Source organism: Pantherophis guttatus, chromosome 4 (genome assembly GCF_059756535.1).
Source record: "Pantherophis guttatus breed Tessera chromosome 4, ASM5975653v1, whole genome shotgun sequence".
In the NCBI taxonomy this organism is placed as follows: domain Eukaryota; kingdom Metazoa; phylum Chordata; class Lepidosauria; order Squamata; family Colubridae; genus Pantherophis; species Pantherophis guttatus.
In genome coordinates, this window is record NC_142066.1 from 66766359 (window position 1) to 66792717 (window position 26359).

The 26359-nt window shown below is 36.7% G+C and overlaps 1 protein-coding gene across 8 annotated transcripts in view; it reads right to left on the reverse strand.

Moving 5' to 3' along the window:
- Positions 1-26359, reverse strand: part of IKZF1 (IKAROS family zinc finger 1) — an 80043-nt gene that overhangs the window by 34873 nt on the left and 18811 nt on the right. For 6 of the 8 annotated variants that reach the window (XM_087892356.1, XM_087892353.1, XM_087892357.1 and 3 more), the window contains exons 2-3: positions 26249-26302; positions 13991-14110 (exon numbers count right to left, since the gene is read on the reverse strand). In XM_087892356.1, the coding sequence (XP_087748482.1) occupies positions 13991-14110; positions 26249-26302 (174 nt within the window). The remainder of the gene's footprint in view (positions 1-13990; positions 14111-26248; positions 26303-26359) is intronic. The other 2 variants (XM_087892358.1, XM_034416417.2) reach the window with 1 other exon arrangement.

Sequence of the window (26359 nt, forward strand, 5' to 3'; positions counted from 1 at the left end):
TTCTTAATTTAATTTCTAAGTTTTTTGGACAACAGTTGTCTTTGGCAAGAGGGTGGCATACAAGTTTAACAAACCAATCAACTTATGAAATGAATATTTGTCATTATAATTGAAAACCTTTATAGCTGTTCAAACTAGAAAGAAATGTAGGTGCTCTGCTTGTGCACACATAATCAGTATTGTGTTAGAAGGATTGCTGGCCCTGCTTTGTCCTAAAACATTGCTAGGTAAATAACCAACTGTGAATGGTACTGGATATGATGTCTATATTCTCCAAAACCAGTGAAGCTATATGTATAAATTACAGGAAAGGAGAGGTAGAGGCAATTGTAGGCATGGTTTTGCATACATTTACCCCATTTTAAATGTAAACCTACATGATGGGGAAACTGTTGACTTACTAAATGTCTCTGTCATGAATGCCTTCAGGGGGAAAAGGCCAATAATAAAGAGAAGGAAGTAATGCTTCACAGTTATGGGGATCATGATGGCTACCCTTATAGTGGTGTTATAATCATTTGTGATAAATGCATGGTGAAACTTTCAGTAGTTGAAAAGTACAAGAAAAAAGATAACTTTGCCATCCCCTTTTGACATGTGGACAACTCAATGTGAGATAAATTGTGTTATTCTTTAATAGAATAGTCATATTCCTCAAGATACTGGCTCTATTGTTTTTTACTGGCAAAAAATTAGGCAGAAGTTTGAGAGCTAAAGCAAAAAAGTGGGGTGAAAAAATGCTCTACAGTAGGACAAAGATAAAGTTTGACTGCACAATGGGAAGATTGTGTACAAATAATAAACATAATAAATTATTAATATACAACTCAAGTTAGTGTTGTTTCTTTTCTCATATACACTAATACTTATAATATAGAACAGTCTCTGTTTATCTGTCACTACTGAAACCTATGGCGAATCTATAGAGACCAAGAATATGAATTAAGGAGTAATTTTGTTTTTCTGCTATGAAAAAGGGCAGAAAGAGATATCTCAAGATAGGAAAAACAGTAGCCATGTGTACATTTCTATCTTAATATCCTTTCTTCTGTTTTTTTTCTTCTTTTTCATGTGAACCAGAATAGAAATAGAAGTATCTTAGAAAGAACCTGCTAATACAATTCCTCTATCCTATAAAATTAAGGTGAAAGCTTTTGATGAATGCAATTTCTTATTCAGTTACAGCTAATAGCAGCTGTAGAGTAGATGAAAATGGCAGAAAGAGAAAAGTTAATCTTTAATAGCATCATGATCCGAACAAATTGAATCATCTTTTGATTGCATTTGAACAGTTTTCTATATAATATCCATGAAAGAAGTTTGTATCTAATAAATTTATAGCTATATACAACTTCCTTCCAGGGGCAAAAATATAAATCCCACATGGCTTCATATTTATATTAAAGTTTCAGACTCTCAATCCTTGGGTGGGAATGTGAAAATATTTACTGATTGATTGAAAATTTTTACAGATTGATTGAATGTTTTGTATCCATATAAAGCTCCTACTCTGTCAAACTGAAGACACATTCAGGTAAACAGTTCAGACAGAATGGAGATGTTGCATATATGGGACCTCCCTAAATAATGAATATGAGCAAGTTATTATTTTTAAATAAATTTGTTCCCATTCATTAGAATAAACTTTCTTTTCATTTGGATATTATTTGCATTTTACTATTGCTAAAAATTAATTGGATGAGGTGACGGTGGACTAGAAATCTGCCTGCGCAAGCATAGTGTAGCTGTGTGATTTGAAGTTGTCCAAGGGTTGGCATTCTGAGGACAAAGACTTAGTTGTATTAAAGCAGAAATGTACAATTTGTTCACCAGCATTCTTTAAATTTAACTTTTATTTTTACCCATTTCCCCTGATTTCTCCTACTTTCTCCTATAATAAACCCTGTATATCTCTGTATTGATTAATCTCTACTAAAATTGCATGCTTTGGAACTTTTGTGATTATTTGTAAAAATGTAGAATTTCAGTAAATGTTCCTATGAACTCAAAGCAATGGTTTCTGAATAAAAAAAGTCTTATTCTTTGAATAATTCATTTTGTAACTAACAGTCTGGAAATAATAGCAATAACTTTAGTAAACTGGCTTCAGTGATAACAGCTTTTCTGATCTGGAAAATAAGAGATGTGACTCTCCCAATATTTGTGAAAGACAGTTATAGGAAAATCTTGTGCTTATTCAGCCTGCCAAGCCTAGAGGTGCCCTCCCTCTGTAATCCTATGGTTAAGCAGATTGTTCCTCTGAGCCTTTTTGACTAAAAGGACCTTTTCCTTGTGACAGGTCCTAAATACCTGAGCTGAACTTGTTGCTGTTGTTAAGCCAGAGATCCTGCTAGATAATTTGAAGTCCCCAGCTAAACAGGACTTATCAGAATGGGAGAGATGTGCTTCACAGATAAAAATGACTTCCTCCCGCTACAGATAACATCAGCAGCCTCATTATCCGAGCTGAAAAAGCCACACAACTGAGCACACGCTCTCATATCTCCACATTTAGCCAGAACCATCTTTCTTTCCTCCCCTGCACAGCACGGAAAGCTGATTTTTTTTTCTTTCTGTTTGTTTCTTTCCTCGAGATCAGTGATAATCATCGGCAAATTTCTCCACTGTTGATGGTGTTACTTGGTTTTAGGATGCATCAATTTTGCACACTTAACAGATACTAAGGAGGGCGGAGGAGGAATTTTGTTTCACAGGGGTTTTATACAAGCAAACAACTAATATTGCAATTCTACAGTCACCTGGGTAGCAATAGGACTAATAAGCTTAAACTCACATTCTTGGAACTGGGAAGACATGTAGAATTGCACTGCTGGCCCCACTAAATTAAATGAATTTCTACAGAAATACAGATTGGATTGTGCAATAATAAGATTACTGCTTGACATAGACTTACCATTACATATTAAGAAGTCCTCCCAACATTTATGTTTTCAGTGGAATTCTGCTCAACTTAATTAACTTACATTAATACGATTCAGCCTTAATCTCTGCCCACTGTATATGTTTGCTTATCTTTCTTTTATTATTCCTCATTTTTTAGTCCTGCCTTATGATAAGAATTTGTATGATCTATTCCTTTGTTTGTGCTATGAATTGCCATGGGGAACTAAAATGCTGCATAAATTGTATGCTTCAAATGATTTATTTTTGAGACTATGCATTATTTTATCTTTTGAACAAATTACAAATCATAGCATCTATTTTTATTCGCAAGCATTTGTTTCCATCTATTGATTTAATAATTAGCAAAATTAAAGCAAAACACACTCAAACACTTGAGACAGATCTGTGCCTTCACAAAACCTTCAAAACATCAGTGGACAATTACACCAATGAACATACAAAACAGAATAGATTAGCAAAATAAAAGAGTTGAAAGGGACCTTGAAGGTCTTCTAGTCCAACCCTTTCTCAGATAAGAAATCCTATACCATTTCAGACAAATTGTTGTTCAATCTGTTCTTAAAAGCCTCCAGTGTTGGAATATCCACAACTTCTGGAGGCAAATTTATTCATTTATTTATTTAGAAAAGTTATATTGCTGCCTATTCGCACATGGTGACTCAAGGCAGCTTATAGAACATAAAAACACAATACAAAAGAAATAAAAATAATTAAATAATTAAAATAATAACTCTCACCCCGGAGACAATACACCATTCATACCAGCCATTTAATGGGCTCCATCCTGCTCTGGATTCCCCAGACCCACTGGCAGAACCACATTTTCCGGGCCTTCAAAAGAGTGTTAGAGTGGGGGCCTAATTTCTGGAAGGATGATGTTCCAAAGGGAGGGAGTCACCATAGAGAAGGCCCTTATTCTGGGTCCCGCCAGATGTATCTCCTTAGGAGATGGGGCCCGCAACATTCCTTGCCTCCCCACTCCAGTGGGTTGGGTAGATGTGACCGGCAAGAGACAGTCCCTTAGATAACCTGGTTCCAAGCCATGAAGGGCTTTAAAGGTGATGACCAGCACCTTGGATTGCACTCGGAAGCAAATCGGCAGCCAATGCAACTCCCGCATGAGAGGTGAAATATGTGCACACCAAGCTCTGCACAAAACGATGCAGACTGCTGCATTTTGCACCAACTGGAACTTCCGGATGCTTTTCAAAGGCAGCCCCATGTAGAACATGTTGCAATAGTCAAGACGGGAGGTGACTAGGGCATGAGTGACTGTAAGTAGGGATTGTTGGTCCAGGAAAGGGCATAACTGGTGCACAACCTGCAGTTGTGAAAAGGCCCCCCTGGCCACAACTACCACCTGCTCTTCAGGCAGGGGTCGCGAGTCAGGAGAAACCCCAGATTACGCACTGCGTCACCCCATCCAAGACCAAAAGTGGCAATTCTCCATGGACCAAAGAACCCCAAACCCTGAGCCACTTGGTTCTGCCAGGGTTCAGTTTCAACCTGTTGCTCCCTATCCAGCCCCTAACAGCTTCCAGGCACTGCAAGAGGAAGGCCATGGCCTCACTTAACTCACATTAGGCTGAGATATACAGCTGAGTATCATCGGCATATTGACGATATCTCAGTCCCTGGTGACAGATGATCTCACTCAAAGGCTTCATGTTGAAGTTGAATAGGAGCAGAGAAAGCACCTAGCGCTACAGGACCCTGCAAGCATTGGGCAAGGGCTGGATCTCTCACTTCCTATTAACACCGACTGAGGGTGTCCACAGAGGAAGTAAGTGAATCAAGATAGCACAGAGCCCTCCACTCCTAACCCCTGAAGCCACTCCAGAAGGATGCCATGGTCGATGGTACTGAAAGCCACCAAGAGGTCAAGTAGATCAAGGATGGATGCACTATCAATATCCTGCTCCCATTAGAGATCATCAAAAGCTGCAGCTAATGTGGTTTCTGTTCCTTATCCATGACTGAATCCTGGCTGTTGTTCCACTGATTAAGTTCTAACTGTCAGCAAATTTCTCCTTAGTTCTAGGTTGCTTCTCTCCTTGATTAGTTTGCATCCATTGTTTCTTGTCCTGCCTTCAGGTGCTTTGAAAAATAGGCTGACTCCCTCTTCTTTGTAGCAACCCCTTAGATATTGGAACATTGCTATCATATATTCCAATCTGAGATGACCTGTTCCCAATAGAAGAAGATGCAGCAAAGCTCCATGTGTGGGAGCTTCAATTATGTTATAAATTCCCAGTACAATTTGAAGTGATAAAAGATTAGGAATCTCTGCCATGAGTTTGGGAGTATATGAGTTTAGACATAAGAAATCAGTCTGTTCCATACTAGCTAGCATTTATAGAATATGTTGCTTTTGTTAAGATGAACAGCATTCTTCCCAAATAAATAAACCATATTTCTCAATCAGGAGAGAACATTTCCTCTTTTTCTTTAGCATGTATGACTTTTTATTTTGTCTGTTGGGTGTTGACCATATATTTCAGAGATTCTAAAGGGGAGAAAAAGAAGATGGTAAATGCCTCACTGGATTTGAGCAACAGCAATTCAATTATTTGTTTCCTATATTACACTTTGCTGTTGTAGTAATATAATAAAAACTCAAGCAACTGTTTTTGGAAAAAATAGGACCTTTCCCATTGGAAACAACAAAGCAACAACAACAATGAATATTGGCACCTAAAAAATATCTGGTCATAATTCCTTTATGGATTGGATTCAGGACTTTTACATAGTGCTGGAGTTCTTGATTTTAAGGGAAATTAAAGCTGAATATAAGCAAATCCAAAAAGTGATTTTATCAGAGAAATGATGAAATAAGATTGCTTGGGAAAAGGAATTAAAGATGGTACTAAAGAACATAAAATGGAAGAAATTCAACATACAGTTGCAATGAAGAAAAAAACCCAGAAGACACCTTGTGCTTACAGAAAAAGCAAATGAACATTTGAAAACAAGAGAGCATACAGGATATAGAAGGAGAGGCAGAATTAGATAATTCAAAATTATAGTGGTGTTCTCAGAAAGGATAAAATTTAGATAGATGAAGGATGCTAAGAATAAGGAAAATGACTTTTTTAGATATTTTCAAAATAATGGAAGACTTATACTGTATGTTATTAAAATGCAAAAAGTAACTAAAGAAAAGTCAAAGCTATATATCTTCTATTTTGGCTGCTTTCAACAAAAGACTGTTTTGCCAGGCACTTGAGAACAGTATAAAGCACAGAACTAAAAATTAAAATTTATAAAAGCATGGCCAGGAAGAACATATTTACTTGAATGAGTTTAAACCACTGGGATCAGATATATTGCATCCTAGAGTACTGATGGCCTGGCTCAATCTTTAGATATCACCTTTGAGAAATCCTGGAGAATGAATGAACTCTTGTTGACTGGAAAAGGAAAAAATATCTGTGCCTATATTTCAAGAGGAAAGCAAAAGATCTACAAAGTGATAGACCAATTAGCTCAACATCAATAGTTGGAAATTCATAACGTTATTTGTTAAGCATTTTAAAAGTAATACAGCGATTACTAGATGTAAACATGGATTTGCCAAAACCAAATATCTAACTTTTAATTGGATAACTTTATAGTTTGTGAGAAAGCTGGAATGCCAAGTATCTTCATTTAAGCAAAGTATTTAAGAAAATACCCCATGATATTCTCATTAGCAAGCTATATATATGGGTGGACTGGATAGCATGACAATCAGATATATACTCATTTGAAAACTGTACCCAGAATTGTTCCTTACTAAACAAGAAGGAATATCCTGTGGAATGCCATAAGATTCAGTCCTGGATCCTTTATGTATGCTAAGAAATGCTTATCTATAGGACCGAAATGTAAGGCATAAGATGGACACTAGTAAATTACTTTATGGAATTTCTTTCATATCTAGAGCCTTAGCCTATTTTTAGGCTAGTTTAAAAAGCTATTTGTTCTCTTTAGTTTCCAACTAAAATGTATTATTATATATATACAATTTATATTTATTGTTTAGTAATTGGCTTCCTTTAATGCTTCTTTAAAGATATGGAAACTATTATTTAATTTCCAACTAAAATGTATTATTATTATTATTATATATTTATTGTTTAGTAATTGGCTTCCTTTAAGGCTTCTTTAAAGATATGGAAACTATGATTTACGGGGGAATTGTTATTGGTTGATACTGTCAGTTGCTTATAGAAGACTATACATACATACATACATACATACATATGTATGTATGAACGTATATACATATGTATGTATATGTATAGTCCAGGGATGGGTTCTACTTACCTTTACTACCAGTTCACAATGCATGCGCAGATCGCCGATGATGATATCTGGGGCGGTGGGCAGAGCCTCCCGCTGGTTTTACTACCAGTTCTTGTGAACCAATCCAAACCTGACATATACATACATACATACATATAGATTTGCTCTCTTATGTATACTGGATAAAAAACTCTCAAATGTATCGCATTACCCTATTTCATTATATTTATATTTCATAAACCATTTGGAATGGCAAAAAAACTCCTGAAAAAATGTTTAAAGAAGCTTTTTTCCTTTAAAGAAGCCTCTTTCTAAAGATCACAAATGATCATACCAACTTGAGGTATTCATATGTCTGTTTGTTAAAATGTAGTAAACTAAATTATCATCATCATTTTAGCCATGGTCTATCCACTGCAGGATAGGACTTTCCCACATGTTTCCAACCAATATGGTCCTGAACTTTCTTTTGTCTAGAAATAAAAAAAGAAAAACATAGTGAAGTAGAGAGTGATGGAAAAGATGGAAATCCTACCCTGTTCCCCCCAAAATAAGTCATCCCCTGATAATAAGCCCAATTGGGCTTTTGAGTGCATGGCAATAAGTCCAAGCTCTTATTTCAGGATTCAAAAAAAATATAAAACAGGGTCTTATTTTTGGAGAAACACGGTAGTTACAAAGTAGAAGATATAAGAAACATGCCCAAGACCCATAAAGGACTCAAATGCCTATATATTAACACTCAGTTTAGTGTAAGTTTAGGGAACAAACTTGAAGTATTAGTACATGAAGGCAGCTATGATATAGTTGCCATTACTGAAATTTGGTGGGATGGAACTCATGACTGGAATGTACTGATGGAAGGATACAAACTATTCAAAAGAAATAGACCTAACAAAAGAGGAGATAGAGTTGGATTATATATAAAAGATCACTAAATCTCTAGAAAAATACACAAAACCAAGGATGAAAACTCCTAAGATCCAAATGGATCAATATAAAAGGGGGAAAATTAGATTGCTATAAGCCTATACTACAAAACCAAGCAGAAGAAATAGATGAACACTTTGCTAATCACTTAATAAATGTATGTAGGAAACATACCACAATAGTAATGGGAGACTTTAACTACCCTGATATCAACTGGGAGACAAACTCTGCAGCAAATGGAAGATCAAACAGATTCCTAACCAATTTAGATGACAACTTTGTCATCCAAAACTAGAGGAAAAACTATACTGGACCTAAATTGTACTAATAGAGAAGAAATGATAGAGGGAGTTCAAATTGCTGGAACCTTGGGTGAAAGTGACCACGTCATACTGGAATTATACATAATGCAAACACAAGCAATACAATATAATCCAACCAGTGACTTAAACTTTAAAAGAGCTGATTTTAACAAACTTAGAGCCTAAGCAAAATATCATGGATAAAAATCTTAAAGGGGAAAATAACTCAAGAAGCAAGGAGAACACTAAAAATATTATAATAAAAGCCCAGTCCAACATAATATGACTGAAAATGAAAAACAAGAAATCCAAGAAGAAACCAGCACGGTTGCACAAACATCTCTCTGATAAACTAAAAGGCAAAAAGGATAAGTACAAAAAATGGAAAGAAGGACACATAACTAAGGCAGAATATCAGCAGATGGCCCAAATCTGCAAAGATGAAGTTAGGAAAGCAAAGGTTCAGAATGAACAAAGACTTGCAACAACAGTCAAAGATAATTTAAAAAAGAGTTTCTTTCAACATATAAATAACAAGAAAAAAGTCAATGAAACAGTCAATCCATTAAAGAGAGAACATGGTAAGGAAGTAATAGGTGGTAGGGAGAAAGCAGAGCTACTTAATCCATTCTTTGCAAAAAGAGACTATAGCCCAACCTACCAAAAACCTAACTGTAAAAGACAGACTAGAAATAAAACTTAAAATAAGCAAGAAAATAGCAATAGCACTTAGACTTATATATTGCTTCACAGTGCTTTACAGCCCTCTCTAAGTGGTTTACAGAGTCAGCATATTGCCCTCAACAATCAGGGTCCTCATTTTACCGACCCCGGAAGGATGGAAGGCTGAGTCAACCTTGAACCTGGTGAGATTTGATCTGCCAAACTGCTGGCAGCCAATGATCAGCAGAAATAGTACTGCACTCTAACCACTGTGCCACTGCAGCTCAAATGGTAAGAGAAGACCTGTCTGACCTTGATGAATATAAATCACCAGGACTGGATGGATTACATCCCAGAGTTCTGAAGGAGCTGGCAGATCTTATCTCAGAACCATTATATCATATCTTTAAAAAAATCTTGGAGTACTGGGAAACTACCAGAGAATTGGAAAAGAGCTGATGTGGTTCCCATCTTCAAAAAAAAGTGGGGGAGGGAAAAGACCCAGGAAACTACAGACCAATCAGCCTAACATCAATATTGGAAGATACTGGAAAAAATAATCAAAAAACAGATATTCCAGCATCTAGAAATGAGTAAAGTAATAACTAGCAGTCAAGACAGGTTTGTTAAAAACAGATCATGCCAAATCAATCTTATTTCATTCTTCAACATAGTGACTAAATCAGTAGACCAGCGAAATACTGTGGACATAATAAACTTAGACTTCAGCAAGACATTTGACAAAGTAGACCATAATCTACTTTTTAGTAAATTAGAAAAATGTGAGATAGATAGTATCACCACCAGATGGATTTGTAACTGTGCAAACTATATTGAAGGAGTAGTCCTTACTGATAGTACATCTACATGGAGGGAAGTAAGCAGTGGGGTATCACAAGGTTCCATGTTAGGCCCAGTACTCTTCAATATCTTCATAAATGACTTAGATGAGGAAATAAAAGTGAAACTCATCAAAATTGCAGACAACACTAAGCTGGCAGGAATAGCCAATACCCCAGAAGACAAGCTCAGGATCCAAAAAGATCTTGACAGACTTGAACAATGGGCCCTATCAACAACATGAAATTTAATGTGGAGAAAAGCAAGGTTTTATACGTGGGTAGGAAAAACCAAAGATACAAGCAGTGGTGGGTTGCTCCCGGTTCACAACAATCGGTAGTAAAAATTTGTAGTAGTTCAGAGAACCAGTAATAACATTGGCTGGCCATGCCCCCAAACCGGTCCCTGGCCCGATCGCCGCTTGCTTACCCCACCCACCTCATCAGAGGCTTTTCTTTTTTTAAACTTTTAAAAGCATTTTTTCTACAATGTCTTCAGCCGAAAAAATGCTTTTAAAAGTAAAAAAAAAAAGCCTCTGATAATCGCACAGCTCAGCTGGGATCATCAGAGGCTTTTAAAAGCTTTTTTTCTACTCCTCAGCTGAAGAGGTTGTAGGAAAAAAAATGCCTTTAAAAGCCTCTGATGATCCCAGCTGAGTTGCCTGATCGTCAAAGGCTTTTTTATTTACTTTTAAAAGCATTTTTTTGGCCGAAGAAGTTGTAGAAAAAATGCTTTTAAAAGAAAAAAAAAGTTTGCCACGTCCAGCCAGCCACATTACCCCCGCACCAGGCCACGCCCACAAAATAAGCCATGCCCACAGAACCGGTAGTAAACATTTTTACTGGATAAAAGTACAAATTAGGCAAAACCTGGCTCAAAAACAGTAACTGTGAGATGTGTCAGCAGAGTGCAACAGCAGCCAAAAAAGCTAATACAATCCTTGGTTGTATAAACAGAGGCATAGAATCAAAATCACATGAACTATTAGTACTGCTTTATAAATCATTAGTAACGCCATACCTGGAATATTGCATTGAGTTTTGGTCATCACATTACAAAAAAGATATTGAGACTTAGTTGCAAAGAAGAGCAACTAAGGTGATTAAAGGCCTAGAGACTAAAACATATAAAAAAACATTACAGGATTTGGGTTTGGTTAATCTAGAGAAACAAAGGGCTGGGGGGCATGATTTGAGAAGCTGCTACAAAGAGGAGGGAGTCAATTTAGTTTCCAAAGCACCAGAGGACAGGACAAGAAACAAGGGATGGAAACTAATCAAGGAGAAAAGCAACCTGGAATTAAGGAGAAACAGTGAGGACAATTGACCAGTGGAACAACTTGCCTTCAGAAGTTGTGGGTGCTTCAATCACTGGAGGATTTTAAGAGACCGGACAGTCACTTAAATGGTATAGGGTCTCCTGTTTAAGCAGGGGGCTGGACTAGAAGACCTCCCTTCCAGCTCTATTTTGATTGAATTGGGCCCACAATACTTGCTGATGTCATCGCACCATCTTATTGGCCAAGGTATATGTTGTAGAAGAACATATAGTTCTTCTCCAGATATAATTTTCTTTCTTTCTTTGAGGAAACTAAATAAAAATACTGAACAATTGGTAAACTTCATCTGCCAATGGTAGTACTGACCATATTTAAGATATAATTCTTGTTATTTTTGATGATAGATTTATTTGTAAAATCTGAGGAGATAAAATTGTTTTAATCCCAAACTATTATTCTACAGAATAGTGATAAAAGGAATTCCCAAACCTATAATCCATTTATACATTAATTCTGTTTGTTCCTCTGAAAACAAAGAGGTAAATGTTTTTATAGACATTAGCAACTTTATCCATTACATTTACTGTGTAAGAATGTTTCCTCATGGCTGTGCTGCAACTGTCATGATAAAAAGTTTTGTCTTATCTCTTTTCTACTTATCTTGGAATCAAAAGAAACATAGATTGGGAAGAAACCACACTAATTAGTTCATAGACAAATGCACATTCACATGTAGCAAAGCAGGAAATCTCCCAATATGACCATAACACTGTCATAAGGAATTATTTGCATAACTGTACTTTAGGAAACATGGGAAAATTTGTGTAAGTATGTAAATACACACAGTATATGTTCTCCATATCTACTATCAATTGCCCTCGACACAGTATAGTATAAAGTGATGGTTTGCTGATTCAATCAAAACATAGCAATATTTAAAATAATATGTAGAGGATCCCTACATCTTTGTAAAAAATAATAATAATAAAGCAGCAAATTTACTTTGAAGGCCTCTGGAAATGTTGCTACAGATAATCTCAATTTACAACCACAATTGCAACAGGAACTTGCAACTTCCATTGCTAAGTGATGTGGTCATTAAATGAGTTCCCCCCCAATTTTATGATCTTTATGTTGCAGTTGTTTAGTGAGTCATGCTGTCATTAAGCAAATCCAACTCTCCCTATTTACTTTGCTTGTTGGAAGATCTCCAGGAAGGTTGCAAATGGTGATCATGTGATCAAAGTATAAGGCATTGCAACCATCATGTCAGTTGGTTGCCAAGCATTGAAATTTTAATCATGTGACCACAAAGATACTGCAACATTCATGTAAGGACTGTTTGTAAGTACTTTTTTTCAGTGCCATTATAATTTTGAATAGTCATTAAACAAATACTTTAAGTCAAAAACTAAGGACTCTCTGTACAGATAAGACAGGCCTCCCTAGACAGAAACTTCAGAGTCTAGATGCAGCCAATACAAAGGCACATTCCTCAGTCTGAACAGGATCAATATCAAGCAGATTGAGGACATGTAAGAAGACCACCCAGATTTTGGGAGATTTCTAAGTGAAAAAGTGGTTTTATTTTGACTCTAAGCCATTCTGGCTTTTTACCTGGAAAACAAACTGGAAGCCATACAAGTTATTTCAATAAAGGAATGACATGCAACTCTCTTTATGAGCATCTGGTAATAAATGGGCTTCAGTCATCTGGACAACAGTAGTTTCCAAACAAACTTATGCCTGTCAGTCTTGTCCTGTCTGATTTTGCCATTTTCCCCTCAATAACAGGATTGATCTCAAATTAGAAGGGGTTTTGCTCTGATTTATGTTACCAGCTAAACAACAAATAATTGAAGCTTAGACTTCTGCATAACTAAATTCAGAGTTGTTAATCTTAAATACATATACATACATGCTGTATAGATACTGCATACACATATATGTATACTTTGAATTTATGCACTGGAGACAACACATATACACTCACATCAAATTAAGTAGAGGTATGTGTATATGTGTATAGTAGCTGAACACTTAGCTATCTTTTTAAAAAATATGGATACACTGTCTTATTTTGGACACAAATAGAGGAAGAAATACATAACATGGATTTAGATAAATAGCCTCTATTTTTTTTTACCTTAGGGTACTTATAATTAAAATTAATCATTAGTAGTTTTCCCCATCTCTTTTTTCTCTCTCTTTTATCCTCCTCTAATGCAATCTTTTTACTGTTCTCTCCCTATTCCATCTATCCTTTTTCTTTTATGTGACTTCTTTTTTAAAAATGTAAACAATAGAAAAAGCATCAATGAGTGAAGCCAACCGTGAGTTTCAATCCATTAACTGGAGACCAAAAACTTATATGACTTGGCATTACAGATAAGTATTCCAGGTACTCTCTCTATTTAAATTAAAGATGTTAAATTTTTAAAGCGTAAACCAAGTTAGCTCTAGAAAAATTTGTATGCCTTCCAATCCTCTCCCCCTCTAATCCATGCTTTTATACATTTAGTTCTTCATTATCACATCATTTTGGGAAAACTGAACAGATTTTTTTTAAAAAATTAGAGTGTTGCCTGATATTTTCTTTAAATATCAACTTTTGAACTTTTTTTTAAAAAATTCAGACAGAAAAGAAACATGAAAAAGAGGCTGTCAAAAATGAGAGTACAGACTTAAACATCTTTCTCCCAAGTATAAGTGAAACATCTTATGCATGACAGAGCAGAATCACTCCATGTATCAACAACCTTACCCAAAACTCTTTCATTTCTAGAATTTGGCAATCCTCCTGTGCTAGTTGAAAGATCTTCTGGTACAGGCATGGGCTCATCAGTGTCATCTGGAGCATCGCTTACTGGAGGACTTTCTTTCCCTGATAATAAAAGAGCAAGCCCATTAAGTTAGGAAAGTTCTCTGTTTATTTTTTTCCAAATAAGATACAGATAATTTTGATAGTGATTCCAAGACCATAAAAAAACAAGGCGAATCATGATGTTGGCTTTTGATTAGCAAGAATTTTAAAACTAAAGGCAGATTTTGAATTGAACAAAGCCAAAAGATTAGAAAGTATATTTGCTGGTCTCTCTTTTTGTATCAAGTCACAATGCAAATAAATTTATTATTCTTTTCAATTCTTTTAACACACTGAATTGAAGCTAGGCTATTTTCAATTAAATCCTATTGAAATCAACAAAAGTTATAGTAATGATTACCTTTTCATATTGATTTGTATGGCCCTAAGAGCAACGAAGTTAATATATCAGACAGATGAATAAGGAGAAACAGATTATGGAGAATTTGGAATATCTTTTTGAATCGATTTCTATTTTGACTCCACATTGTTTCATATATTAATTCTCTATTTATTGAAAGGAAATGTTAAAAAGGACAGATAAGGGAAGTGCACATTCTTTTCCACATCGATATTCCTACCTTTTTTGCACATAAATGGTTGAAGTATATTTTTGGGAGAATACATGTATAACATGCACTTTTCAACCACTTATACTGTGGCAATTACAAGGCGTTAGCCTCCTTCTTGTGCAAATAGCTTTAACATTAAAGCAAACACTAGTTTGCTGCTGGTTATTCCTAAATTCTGCTTTAAAACTAAATAGAATTTAGTTTTTCTAATCTGGGTATTCCTCAGCAAAACCTTCCTTTGAAATATATAACCAAGTAAATAAATACGTTTTATTTAATATGCTACATATTGGCTCTTCTCCTGAGCACCAAAGAGTTTTTGGTGTTCATATTTCATGCCTTAACATCGTTTACATTGTTATGCCCCCCAGATAAGTCAGAGTTGTGTGGTAATTTCAATAGATATGTAATCACACTAACATTTTCTAGCAGATGACTTTCAAAGTGGAAAGATGGGGGAGATAGTCATTCTTCATTTAATTTTTAAGAAGCATGTTCAGAATAATAACTGGAACTGGCTGTGCAATTGCAAACAAAGAAGTAAGCACTGGGACCAAATATTTAAATGGTATCTAGATATCTGAGTCCCAAACATGTTTCTTTGCTGCTTCATAGAAACCAGTCCCAAATACATGTTTCAAGTCTGCTCCATGCATTTCATTCATTCTGTTTAGTTAGAGAAATTTTCTTATACAAAACTGTGAGGCTAGTTTTCTAGCAGTGCCACACCTGCTATTGCCATGCCATCTCAGCTTGGCACATCATATTCAAGTCACATCAAACAATTCTTTTAGCCAAATAAAGTCCCAGAAGGCTGGTCTGACGAGTCTGCTTTTTGTTATCTGACTCACAATACTTCAATTAATGATACTAGATCTTGGCTGTAAATAACCATTTGATTCCTAAACGACAGGAAAAAAATTAACATTTCTTGCTAATAGTAACAAGAAACCTTGATTTCACTCTGTAAGAAAAGATAGATCACAAAATAACAGAGACGGGTGATATGATAATTTTGGGGGAATGGCAGACAAGCTTTTCCTTACATACATTTAGTGGCCTGCAGAATTTTTGCAGCCTAAGTATGATAGTCCTATTCTAGTATCCTTAGCAGTGGTGGGTTGCTACAGGTTCTTCCCAGATCGGGCGAACAAGTAGCTGTGGCGGTGGGGGGCTCTGCCCACCTGCCCGGATGTCTCTGCACATGCGCAGAAGTATTGTGCGCACGTGCACCCACGAGCAAACCGGTAGCGAATGAAATTGAAACCCACTACTGATTCTTAGCCTTCATTTTTCAAAAGAGGCTATAGAACAGAGTTGTCTAAACAAGTTGTAATGTGTTTATGAAAGAGATCCCATTATAATATACTATAGCTAGGTATTTATTTTTCACCAGTTAGAACAAAAGCAAAAATTAAGCATACAGAAAGAAATCATATGAGAAATATTTGCTACATAAATCAGATAATAACAGTATACAGGGAGCCCTCCACAATTGGGATGAGAATTTCCATCATTAACCAATATCGTAATAAAGCAAGAAATCATATGACCACATCCCTTAACAATGACAATCCTGGCAGGGCCAGCAAACATGGTTCATTAAGAAAGAACTCATCTATCTCAATCCAAACCATTCTGAACTTGCTCACTCCCAGCCCCAAGCCTCAATAAGGTACCAGATTGACTTAAACTCACCTCAACTCTCACTCATCTCTGCCTTTTTGGCTGCCCTGCATCCTGCCTAGTGGGATGGCAAGCAGCTCCAGAACTGTGTGGCTCTGGTGTTGCTTACCACACTCAGGAAAGCCAGCGCCGCCTCAGCCCAGTTCCAGCTACAATAACCCTTGCCATCTGCAGTCTGAAACCCCTACTGCCCTGCGTTCCACTGCCAGTACAACAGCAGTGTAGCACATTGTGTAGCACAATGGGAAAAATTCCATTGTGTTACACTCCTGAGAATTGCTTTTTTTCATAGAGTGAAACCTAGGCCCAGCCAGTACAACAGCCAGGCCAGGTACTGCCACAGCTGTACCTGGCCTGGTTGTTGTACTGGGTGGGCCTAGATTTCACTCTATGAAAAAAAGCAATTCTTGCTTATGTTAGATTATGTTTGTTAAATGCAATACCCTGTATTTTGCTCTGGGAAGTCAGGGAGGGGGGAGGGAGAGGGGAAGGGGTGGGGGAAGGGGTGGGGAATTTGTTTGTAAAATATTTTAAAACTTTTCAATAAAAAAGAAAAAAAACAATTCTCAGAAGTGTAGCACAGTGGAATTTTTTGGCATGCCACAACTCTGGAACAAAGCCCAACCACCACCAGCCCAGCCCAGCAGCCACGCTAGGAACATCTCATCATCAGTGGGAGTAAGAAGACAGTTAAGGTCACCTGGGACAGTGGAGCACAGAAAGGAAGGGGGAGGAAATGCATAGATGGGGGAGAGATAGATAGATGGGGGACTTGAAGCACCTTTGTGATCCTAAGTGCAGGCAGGGTGCCAAGTGCCAAATTTTAAACCTTTGACCATCAGGACTCTTCAGTGCATAATTTCAGGTACAGATCATAAGTTCAGCATAACTGAAACTTTGATTGAGGAATGGGTCAACTTATTTTTCAAAGCACCAGATAAGGTTAAGAAACAATGGATGGAAACTAATCAAATAGAGGAGCAACCTGGAATTAAGGAGAAACTTCCTAACAGTGAGGATAATTAACCAGTGGAACATCTTGCCTTCAGACATTGTGGGTATTCAATCACTGGAGGCTTTTAAGTAGAGACTGGACAGTTACTTATTTGAAATGATATGGGAGTCCAACCCCCTACTCTTGCTTGAGTAGGGGGTTGGACTAGAAGACCTCCAAGGTCTCTTTCAGCTCTATTCGAATTGAATTGAATGGTTGCTTACTGAATGGTTATAAATCGAGGACACCCTTTAATCTCTGGGCCTCCCACACTGGTATGACCTATTGTTGAATTTTCACTGTCATTACATTTTCAATTGAGTAGGGAAATAGCTCATTTCAAAACAGACTGCTTTCTGGAATGGAATAGAAGTGTGAATGGGAAGCTTATCATGTAGGAAGCTCATTTCAAATCCATCTATGGCTGTATATCTGCTATTTTAAATATAAATTTACAGCTATTTTAAGGCATGGAACCATTCTGCCTTTTCCTTTTGTCAGCCAATATGCTGTTGATCCTTCTCCTACTTACACAGGCAAAGGGAGCAGAAGGATTTCCCTGTTGTTCAGTCCCATGTTGTTAGGAAGTTTCTATCTGTTAGGCATTACCTGTTGAATGGCTCATATGTATTACAATTATTCCTACTTCATAAAGGAAGGACGGATAATATTGTTGACTCAGAGGGAACTAAGAGGATCTGAATCAGTTGTTCAGGGACTATATTTATGACCATGTCTATCTGGACACTTGCATACACAATGCCCCTTCCTATAGGCATATATACATATCTTAATCTACACATATATACAGGAACATGACAGCTTAACCTCTTTTAGGTGTAGAAAGAAATGCTATAAATAAAATATAATAATGCTTATCTGTTATTCCAAATCAAGAAGGCAAACTATGGTTCTTCAAGTATCTTTATAATTTTGGCCTATCTTTTCCTAAACAGTGAAATCACAGTGTTTTGTTGCCATTAGCAGCAATAAATTAGGTTCAGGTGATAAAGAAGGGGAAATTATTAATTTATTATTTAGTTATTAAATATGGATTCTTACTCAAGACCTATTAAGGAGTGCACATGATGATAAGCATATTGCTAAGATATGCACATTTCCAAGGAGACACATCCATTAAATGTGATGAATATACACACTGAGTTATTATATATTTTATCTGTTAACATGTATTAACATGGCACTTAACATGTATTCATCTTAATTGTATGATCTGTAAATCATCTAACATTGTAGATGCTCCTGGTTTCTAATATTTTTGAGAAGCATTTTTTCTGATACTATGTATTATTTTATATATATCAACATTATCTTACTTCACTCATTTTTTAAGCTAAAACCAGCAATTTTGTAATTTTAATTGATAATATTTCTTCCAACTCTTTGATAATTGCATATTCTTCAGTGCTAGATTACAGAATGTTCTTTTGAGGTGAGATTACAAGTTTTCACAAGTCATGACTTTTATATGCTTGTGAGACATCAGGATCATCACACCCATTTACATTGTCACTTTGATGAAATCACAGTTTGCTAGAGATGCCACTTGTAATGAAAATGACTGACAGGAATACAATAATGGCAGATTCATTTTTGATTTCTTGCCTAATGACATCTGGATGTTCTACTTTTCTGCTGTTTCCCAAGTTATTTACTATATATATAAAAATGTGTGTGTGTGTGTATGTATATACCATACACACACACACACACACACAAACACACATATGAACACAGTGCTCATTCTCAAAAGGCATCTTACAAAAACAGACACTAAACAGATAGCAACATTAAAAAATTTAAAATGGTATAACCTGCATTGAAATATATATTCTGAATCCTCCTCTAAACAAAAAAGGACCAGTCCTGGCTCAGCTGCAATAACAGATCCAAAAATAGTAATCATTATCGATTTAATGTTATTTGTATCATGATTTACAAAAGGTATTCCATTGAAGGTCTGAGCATAGATTGGCCTGTATAGGAATAGGCAATCTAGTAGGCAACTTGGGCTAAGTCATTTAAGGCAGTGGTCCCCAACCCCCGGTCCGCGGACCGGTGCCGGGCCATGGAGTACCTGGCACCGGGCCGCGCAGCGGCCGGGGGACATGAACGCTGCAGCGCAAAGGCTCCTGGGCCGTGCGCAATGGGCCGTGCGCAAAAGCTCCTGGGCCGTGCCCCCACCCCTGCGCGCGCTCAGCGGGCCGCGGCGATAAAAAGGTTGGTGACCACTGATTTAAGGCTCTGTATGCTGAAGGCAGCACAATTTCACTGAGCTATTTCCATTGTCTCTTTGACCAAATGCTTTTCATAATCCATCACTATTGCTGTTGACCCTATCATTTAGTATGTGAACTTGTAATGGGAGGAGACTCCCCAACGAAAACACCTGCTAAGGGATGAAATAGATGTTTCCCTCCTTTCTCTTTCCTCATATGGTGGACTTCAGGTGCTTAGGAGAGACCTGGTCAAGGGAAATGTTATTCTATCTTTCTTAGCAATAACTTTCATAAATGGGGGCAATAACTTTCATTTTTCATAAAATGTCCTTTCACTCAAATTAACACAAACCTGGCACTCAATGTAATGTCATATGGAAGGAGACAGATTCCTTTCAACTAGTTACAGAGGCAAAGCAGCTCCAGCCTTGAAATAGGAACCACATGCCATCCAGATAATTTATCTCTCTGTCGTTCCTCCAACTGTCAATTAAGAAATGGGCATTTCCCTCTTCCTGACCTGCAGCCCCTTCTGTCTGTGTCAGGGTAAAAAGGATGGCCAGTCCTTTGACCTGGCCAGTCAAAGGATTTTTATTAAATGTATATTTCTGGTGTGTTTTTTCATATACTTGTGCAATTTGGAAGAGAGAATACTTGTTACAATACTATAAATGTTTGTAGAAATAATGGAAATGTAATGCACTTACAATAAGGATCAACAGGCAGGAGGATGGATGCTTTTTAACCCCTACTCTGCTAAGCTTAGTATCGTTCCTCTGCATGTCCCACAATTTATTTCTCCAGTAATTTACTGCAGCTGCACGGAACAATAAAAAAAAACTATGAAGAAAATGGGAAATGGGATGTGTGGGGGAGAACTGCAGATGGTCAAGTATTCAGCATTTCTCTACTAAATTTCCCCTGCAAGTAGATCAGCACTTGTTCCATCTGGTAAACATGGACTGCAAGGCATATAAAAGTTGTGTTCAAACACAGGCTAAGGTTTATGTCAAGTCTTGGGAAATGATGATTCCAAATGGCACTTGCACACTAGGTGCTGACTGGAAGTAAAAGTATGGCTAGTAAAAATCTAACTGGAAAGATCTCTAAATCTATCCATTTCCTTGGCCATGCACACCTTCTTCCAGAATAATATCCAGGGAATTCTCCTCATAAACCTGTTCACTAATCTTGCCTTTGGCAATCAAGTTGTTTATTTCTCTTCTGGTTTAAACAAAAGCAAACAAGCAAAAACTATATCCTTGATCAGCCAATTGCATTTATCTACTAGGTAAGAGCAAGGAAGATTACTGAATGTGAATATGCTGTTACCTAGACAAAAGAGACTGACGTTTTTTAAAAAAAGTTCAAAACAGATAACAGTCAGAAGTGTTTCAGGCATATGCCTCCCCGATTCACTGAAGTATAAGAAGGAAGATAATAAACAACACAGACTTGCAATATTCTGTTATTATAGCCAATCCCAATAAAAGTAGTGTTAGCCTTTCTTGTGGCTTACTAGTCAGGTTTATCTAATGGGGCTGACTACCCTACTTACAATGTTAAACTTGATTTTTATGGGAAATAATTGACAACATTAATTATCTTTTTTTTATTTGCATTCCCTCTGGTGAAAACAGACTCTACTTCTCATAAATACTGTACTGCCCATAATATATAAAGAAAGCAGTTTTATTCTCTGTCTGCTTAAAATAATGAGTAACTCCATAATGAATTCAGATTATGTCTTTCTGTGGGCAAGGTGCATTGCCTTTTCCAACTTGTGAGCTGAAGCATTCACCAATCCCATAATGAATAAGGCCATAATGGATTAATACAGTGGTGTTGTTTTTAGCCAGGATTCAGTATTGTAAAAATATATAGTTTATATTGTTTCATGCTGAATATCCAGTTCAAGTAGTCCTCACCTTATGACCCCAACTGAGCCCAAAATTTATGTTGTTAAGTGAGAAATATGTTAAGTGAGTTTGCTCCATTTTACAACTTTTCTTGCCTCATTTGTTAAGTGAATCATGGCAGTTCTTAAATTAGTCACACAGTTGTTAAGTGAATCTGGCTTTCTCATTGACTTTGCTTGTCAGAAGATTGCAAAAGAAGATGACATGACTCACTGCAACTGTCATAAATTTGAGTCAGCTGGCCAAGCCTCTGAATGTAAATCACATGACCATGTGGATACTGCAAAGGTCATAAGTGTGAAAAATGGTCATAAGTCAACAGTCACTAAATGAACTGTTGTAGCTTGAGGACTACCTATACTAGTCAATGGTAGCTAGTTCTTTCTGTGATGCTTACAAGCTGCATATGTGCCCAGGCCTAGTGTCTGTCCCCTGCAGTTGGAATTCAGAGAAGTATTTCTTTGTTAAATAGAAATCCTATTAATCTTGATCTAATTTTCTCTATTAATTTGTTCCAAATTTTTATATCAAATCTTAGAGAAAAATAAGTGATGTCACAAGTCAGTTGTCCCTCTCCTAACATCCGGCTTACTAAAGACTTGCTAAAAACTTAATTCTTACTCCACCCAAGCCCTATCCTGCTTTCTGATGCAGGTGTTTTTACAGGAAACCACACACATGAGATACTGCAGAAATTGAATTTCATTTCCTCCTCAATTTGGTTTTAGCTGAATTTGCCACTTATATATAAATACAAGATTTTAAAATTCTTTAGGTTCACTCTCTGAATCTCCCTCTCCACATTAAATTTTATATTAATATAGACCTATGAAAAGGGAAGCACAAAGTGAAACGAAATCAAACATTATTATGTAGGCTTAGATTAGAAACACAACTCTAGGCCAGATCTAGGTGATATCACAGGCAGAAATTTAGCAAGTGGGGTATAATTTATATTGGAGAAATTTAAAGCAATTTAACACAGCCATTGCTACCTTTCCTCAAATTTCAGTAAACCTTCAGAATTATTGAACAATGGCCCATAATTGTTTTCATTGAAGGTAATACCAAGAACTTCATGAAAGAGAGATCAGCCCAGCAATGGAAAGTGTGACAGTAGCATTCTGGCCAGGGCATACTAAAGTGTTGAGGAATGGGGTAAGGCAGGAGTTTTTGCAGCAAAGAAAGCAATCTATCCCAAGTTGCACATAATTCCATTGTCACAAATTGAAATCTGGAAATGTATGTATGTATGCATGTATGCATTTATTTATTTAATTTCTATCACACCTTTATTATTTCGTCAATAAACAACTCAATACAGTGAAGATACTTAATAATCCTTCCTTCTCCTATTTTTCTCCACAACAATAACCTTGGGAGGTGGGTTAGGCTGAGAGACAGTGACTGGCCCAAGGTCAACCAGCTGGCTTTTATGGATAAGGAGGGACTAGAACTCATGGTCTCTTATTTTCTCTCCAGGTGCCCTAACCACTAGACCAAATAACTCCTTTTGACTTACATAGCCAAACTGGAAGTAAACTGGCTCTATCTCAAAATAGTATCGACAATCTAGGATCACAGTGGCTGGGAACATAGCTAAGAAGCATCCTAAATGCTAATCTGTGAACTGTGCCAAGAAAACCCCTAACTGCTCTACTATAGGTTTGTACACAACTTTACAGATCTTACTCAGAAGAATAATATCTATTGCACCATTTGAAAAAGACAATCTGAAAAGTCTTATACAACTGACGTATCACCTGCTTTTCATTCTTTTTCAAAATGCAATCTTAAAGAGTGATTTGGGGTTTCTACATCTCAGAAACAACCTTATTAAAAAGCCTAAACAGTAAAGAACCTAAGAGTGTCTAACATAAAGAGTAATACTTGCTGACATCCTTAAGATTATACTCTGTCTTGTTAAATTGTTAAGTTGTTATGCAGTTGGCTGACTATTCACACTTCAATGGAGTAGATCTGATGGAGGGAAGAATGCAGTAGATTACCTCAAGGTTTCATCTTGGGCGCAGTACAGTTCTACTTTTAGGCAAAAAAACCCAAACGCATAAATATAGAATAGATGGTAGCTTGCTCAATAGTAACAGTGAGAGGGATCTAGGGTCGAGGTAATGCAGTGGTTAGACTGCAGTACTGCAGGCTACTTCAGCTGACTGCTAGCTGAAGTTCAGCAGTTCAAATCTCACCAGCTCAAGGTTAATTCAGCCTTCCATCCTTCTGATGGAGGATGAGGACCCCGATTGCTGGGGGCAATATGCTGACTCTGTAAAACTGCTTCGAGTGGGCTGTAAAAGCACTATGAAGCAGTATATAAATCTAAGTGCTATTGCTATTGCTATCTTGGAGTCCTAATGGACTATCACTAAATATAAGCCAGCAGTGTGCTGCAGCTACCAAAAAAACCAAAGCAGTCCTAGGCTGCATTAACAGAGAGATAGAATCAAGATCATGTGAAGTGTTAATACTGCTTTGTAATGCCTTGGTAAGATCACATTTGTAACAATGCATCCAAGATGTTGCAAACTCTAGAAAAAATGCAGAGAAGAGCAACAAAGACAATTAGGGGGACTAAAGGCTAAAACATATGAAGAATGGTTGCAAGAAGTGGGTATGTCTAGTTTAATGAAAAGAAAAATTAGTGGTGATAAGGTAGCAATGTTGAAATATCTAAGGGGCTGCCACAAAGAAGAGGGAGTCAATTTATTTTCCAAAACACCTGAGTGCTGGACAAGAAGCAATGGAAGCTAATAAAGGAGAGAACCAACCTAGAACTAAAGAGAAATTTTCTGACAATTAGAACAATTAATCACTGGAACAACTTGCTTCCAGAAGTTGTGGATGCTCCAATACTGGAGGTTTTTAGGAAGAGATTGGACAGCCATTTGTCTGAAATGGTATTAGGTTTCCTGCTTGAGCAGGGGGTTGGACTCCAAGGTCCCTTCTAACTCAGTTTGTTATTTAACATCTTCATAAATGACCTAGATGAGGGGATTGAAGGGGCACTATCAAATTTGTGGATGACATCAAACTGGAGGGAATTGCCAACACTTTGGAAGATATAGTCAAGATTCAGAAGGAACTTGACAGACTTGAGCATTGAACTCCATGCAATAAGATGCAGTTTGGTGGTATAAATATCAATCAGAATAGAGCTGGAAGGGACTTTGGAAGTCTTCTAGTCCAACCCCCCCACTCAAGCAGGAGACCCTATATTATTTCAGACAAGTGATTGTCTAGTAATTTAGGCAGGAAAAACAAGAACAGGTACAGAATAGGAAGTGACAGGCTCTACAATAGTGCCTGTGAGAGTCGTGGTGGACCATTACTTAAGTATAACTCAGCAGTGTGCTACAGTTGCCAAAAACCCAATACTGCCCTAGACTGCATCAACAGAGGATAGTATCAAGATCACAAGAAGTGATAGTACTTAGAATACTGCATCCGGTTCTTGTCACACCAATTCAAATTGATGCTGGCATCCTAAAAAGTATGCAGAAAAGAGCAGCAAAGATGATAAAGGGTCTGGAGTCTAAATTGCATGAGGCAATGGATATTGGAACTAAATATGTTTAGCCTAAAAAAGAGAAATTTTATAGGTGACATGTTAGCCATTTTCTAATATTTGAAGGGCTGTCACAGGGAAGAGAGGGTTAGTTTATTCTCCATAGCACTTGAGGGCAGGATAGGAAGTACAGGATGGAAGATTAACAAGGAGAGATTCAACCTAGAACTAAGGAGGTATTTTCTGACAGTGAGAACACTTAACCAATGGAACAGCTTGTTTCATGGAGTTGTGGGTGCTCCACCACTGGAGGTTTTCAAGAAAAGCTGGACAATTATTTGTTCAGGCCTATATAAGGATTCCTGCCTTGGGCAGGCAGTTGGACTGGAAGACTTCCAAGGTCCCTTTCAGCCATATGATTCTGTGTTTCTAAAATTCTAAAATTCTGGATTATATTCTGTATTGGTTACTTAGCTACAATAAAAATCTTAATTTTGTCTTCTGCATTTGGGTATTATTTACTCTTTAACATGTACATTTTAATGACTATCTCTTGAATGTTTTATACAGTTTTTAGAAATATATATTGTAGAGGTATCTAGAAGGATTAAAATTCCAGCTTTAATGGACTATGAAATACCCAGGTCTTTATAGTAGATCTCCAATTCGCATGTTATTTTCTGCCTTCCCTTACAATTGTTTCCAAATGTAACAAATCACTTTCACAAAAGAATTGTGTAAGACAATTTTACTGCATAAAAATGAAAATTCAAGTTGAAGGAAATCTAAGCAAATTAGTCTTAGACTAATTATAAAACTGAAGATCATTAAGTTTAGAAAAATATTGATAGATAAAATAAGAATTATATCTTTGGTTTATATTTGCTGTGTTTCATATAAAAAAGCTGCAATCTGGTTTTGAATTTAAAATGTGTCACAAAGGCTCCTTGTTATGTGAGAGAAAGTAGATCTATGCATACCAACAGCTATACGTCTCCTTTTTCATTTTCCCAATTTTTTAAAAAAAATCCATTACTAGGTTTGATATGAAATGATAAACCTTAATGATATCCTGATCTGCATTCAATCATTACAAAATATTGAAGCACCTGTCCTGACAATAACAAAAATGCTATGGTCTTGTAGAGAACCAAACAAATTTGAAGTTGGATGGGAGATTCCCCACTTTTTTAAAAAGTCATATTCTTTATATATCCCATCTCACCAGAAACTTGGGACATATCTTGAGCCTCATCTGTTTCCATTTTCCTCAAATTATCTGGAAAAAAAAAAGAGAAAAAGAAAAACCTTAAACTTAATGTGAAATATAAAATCA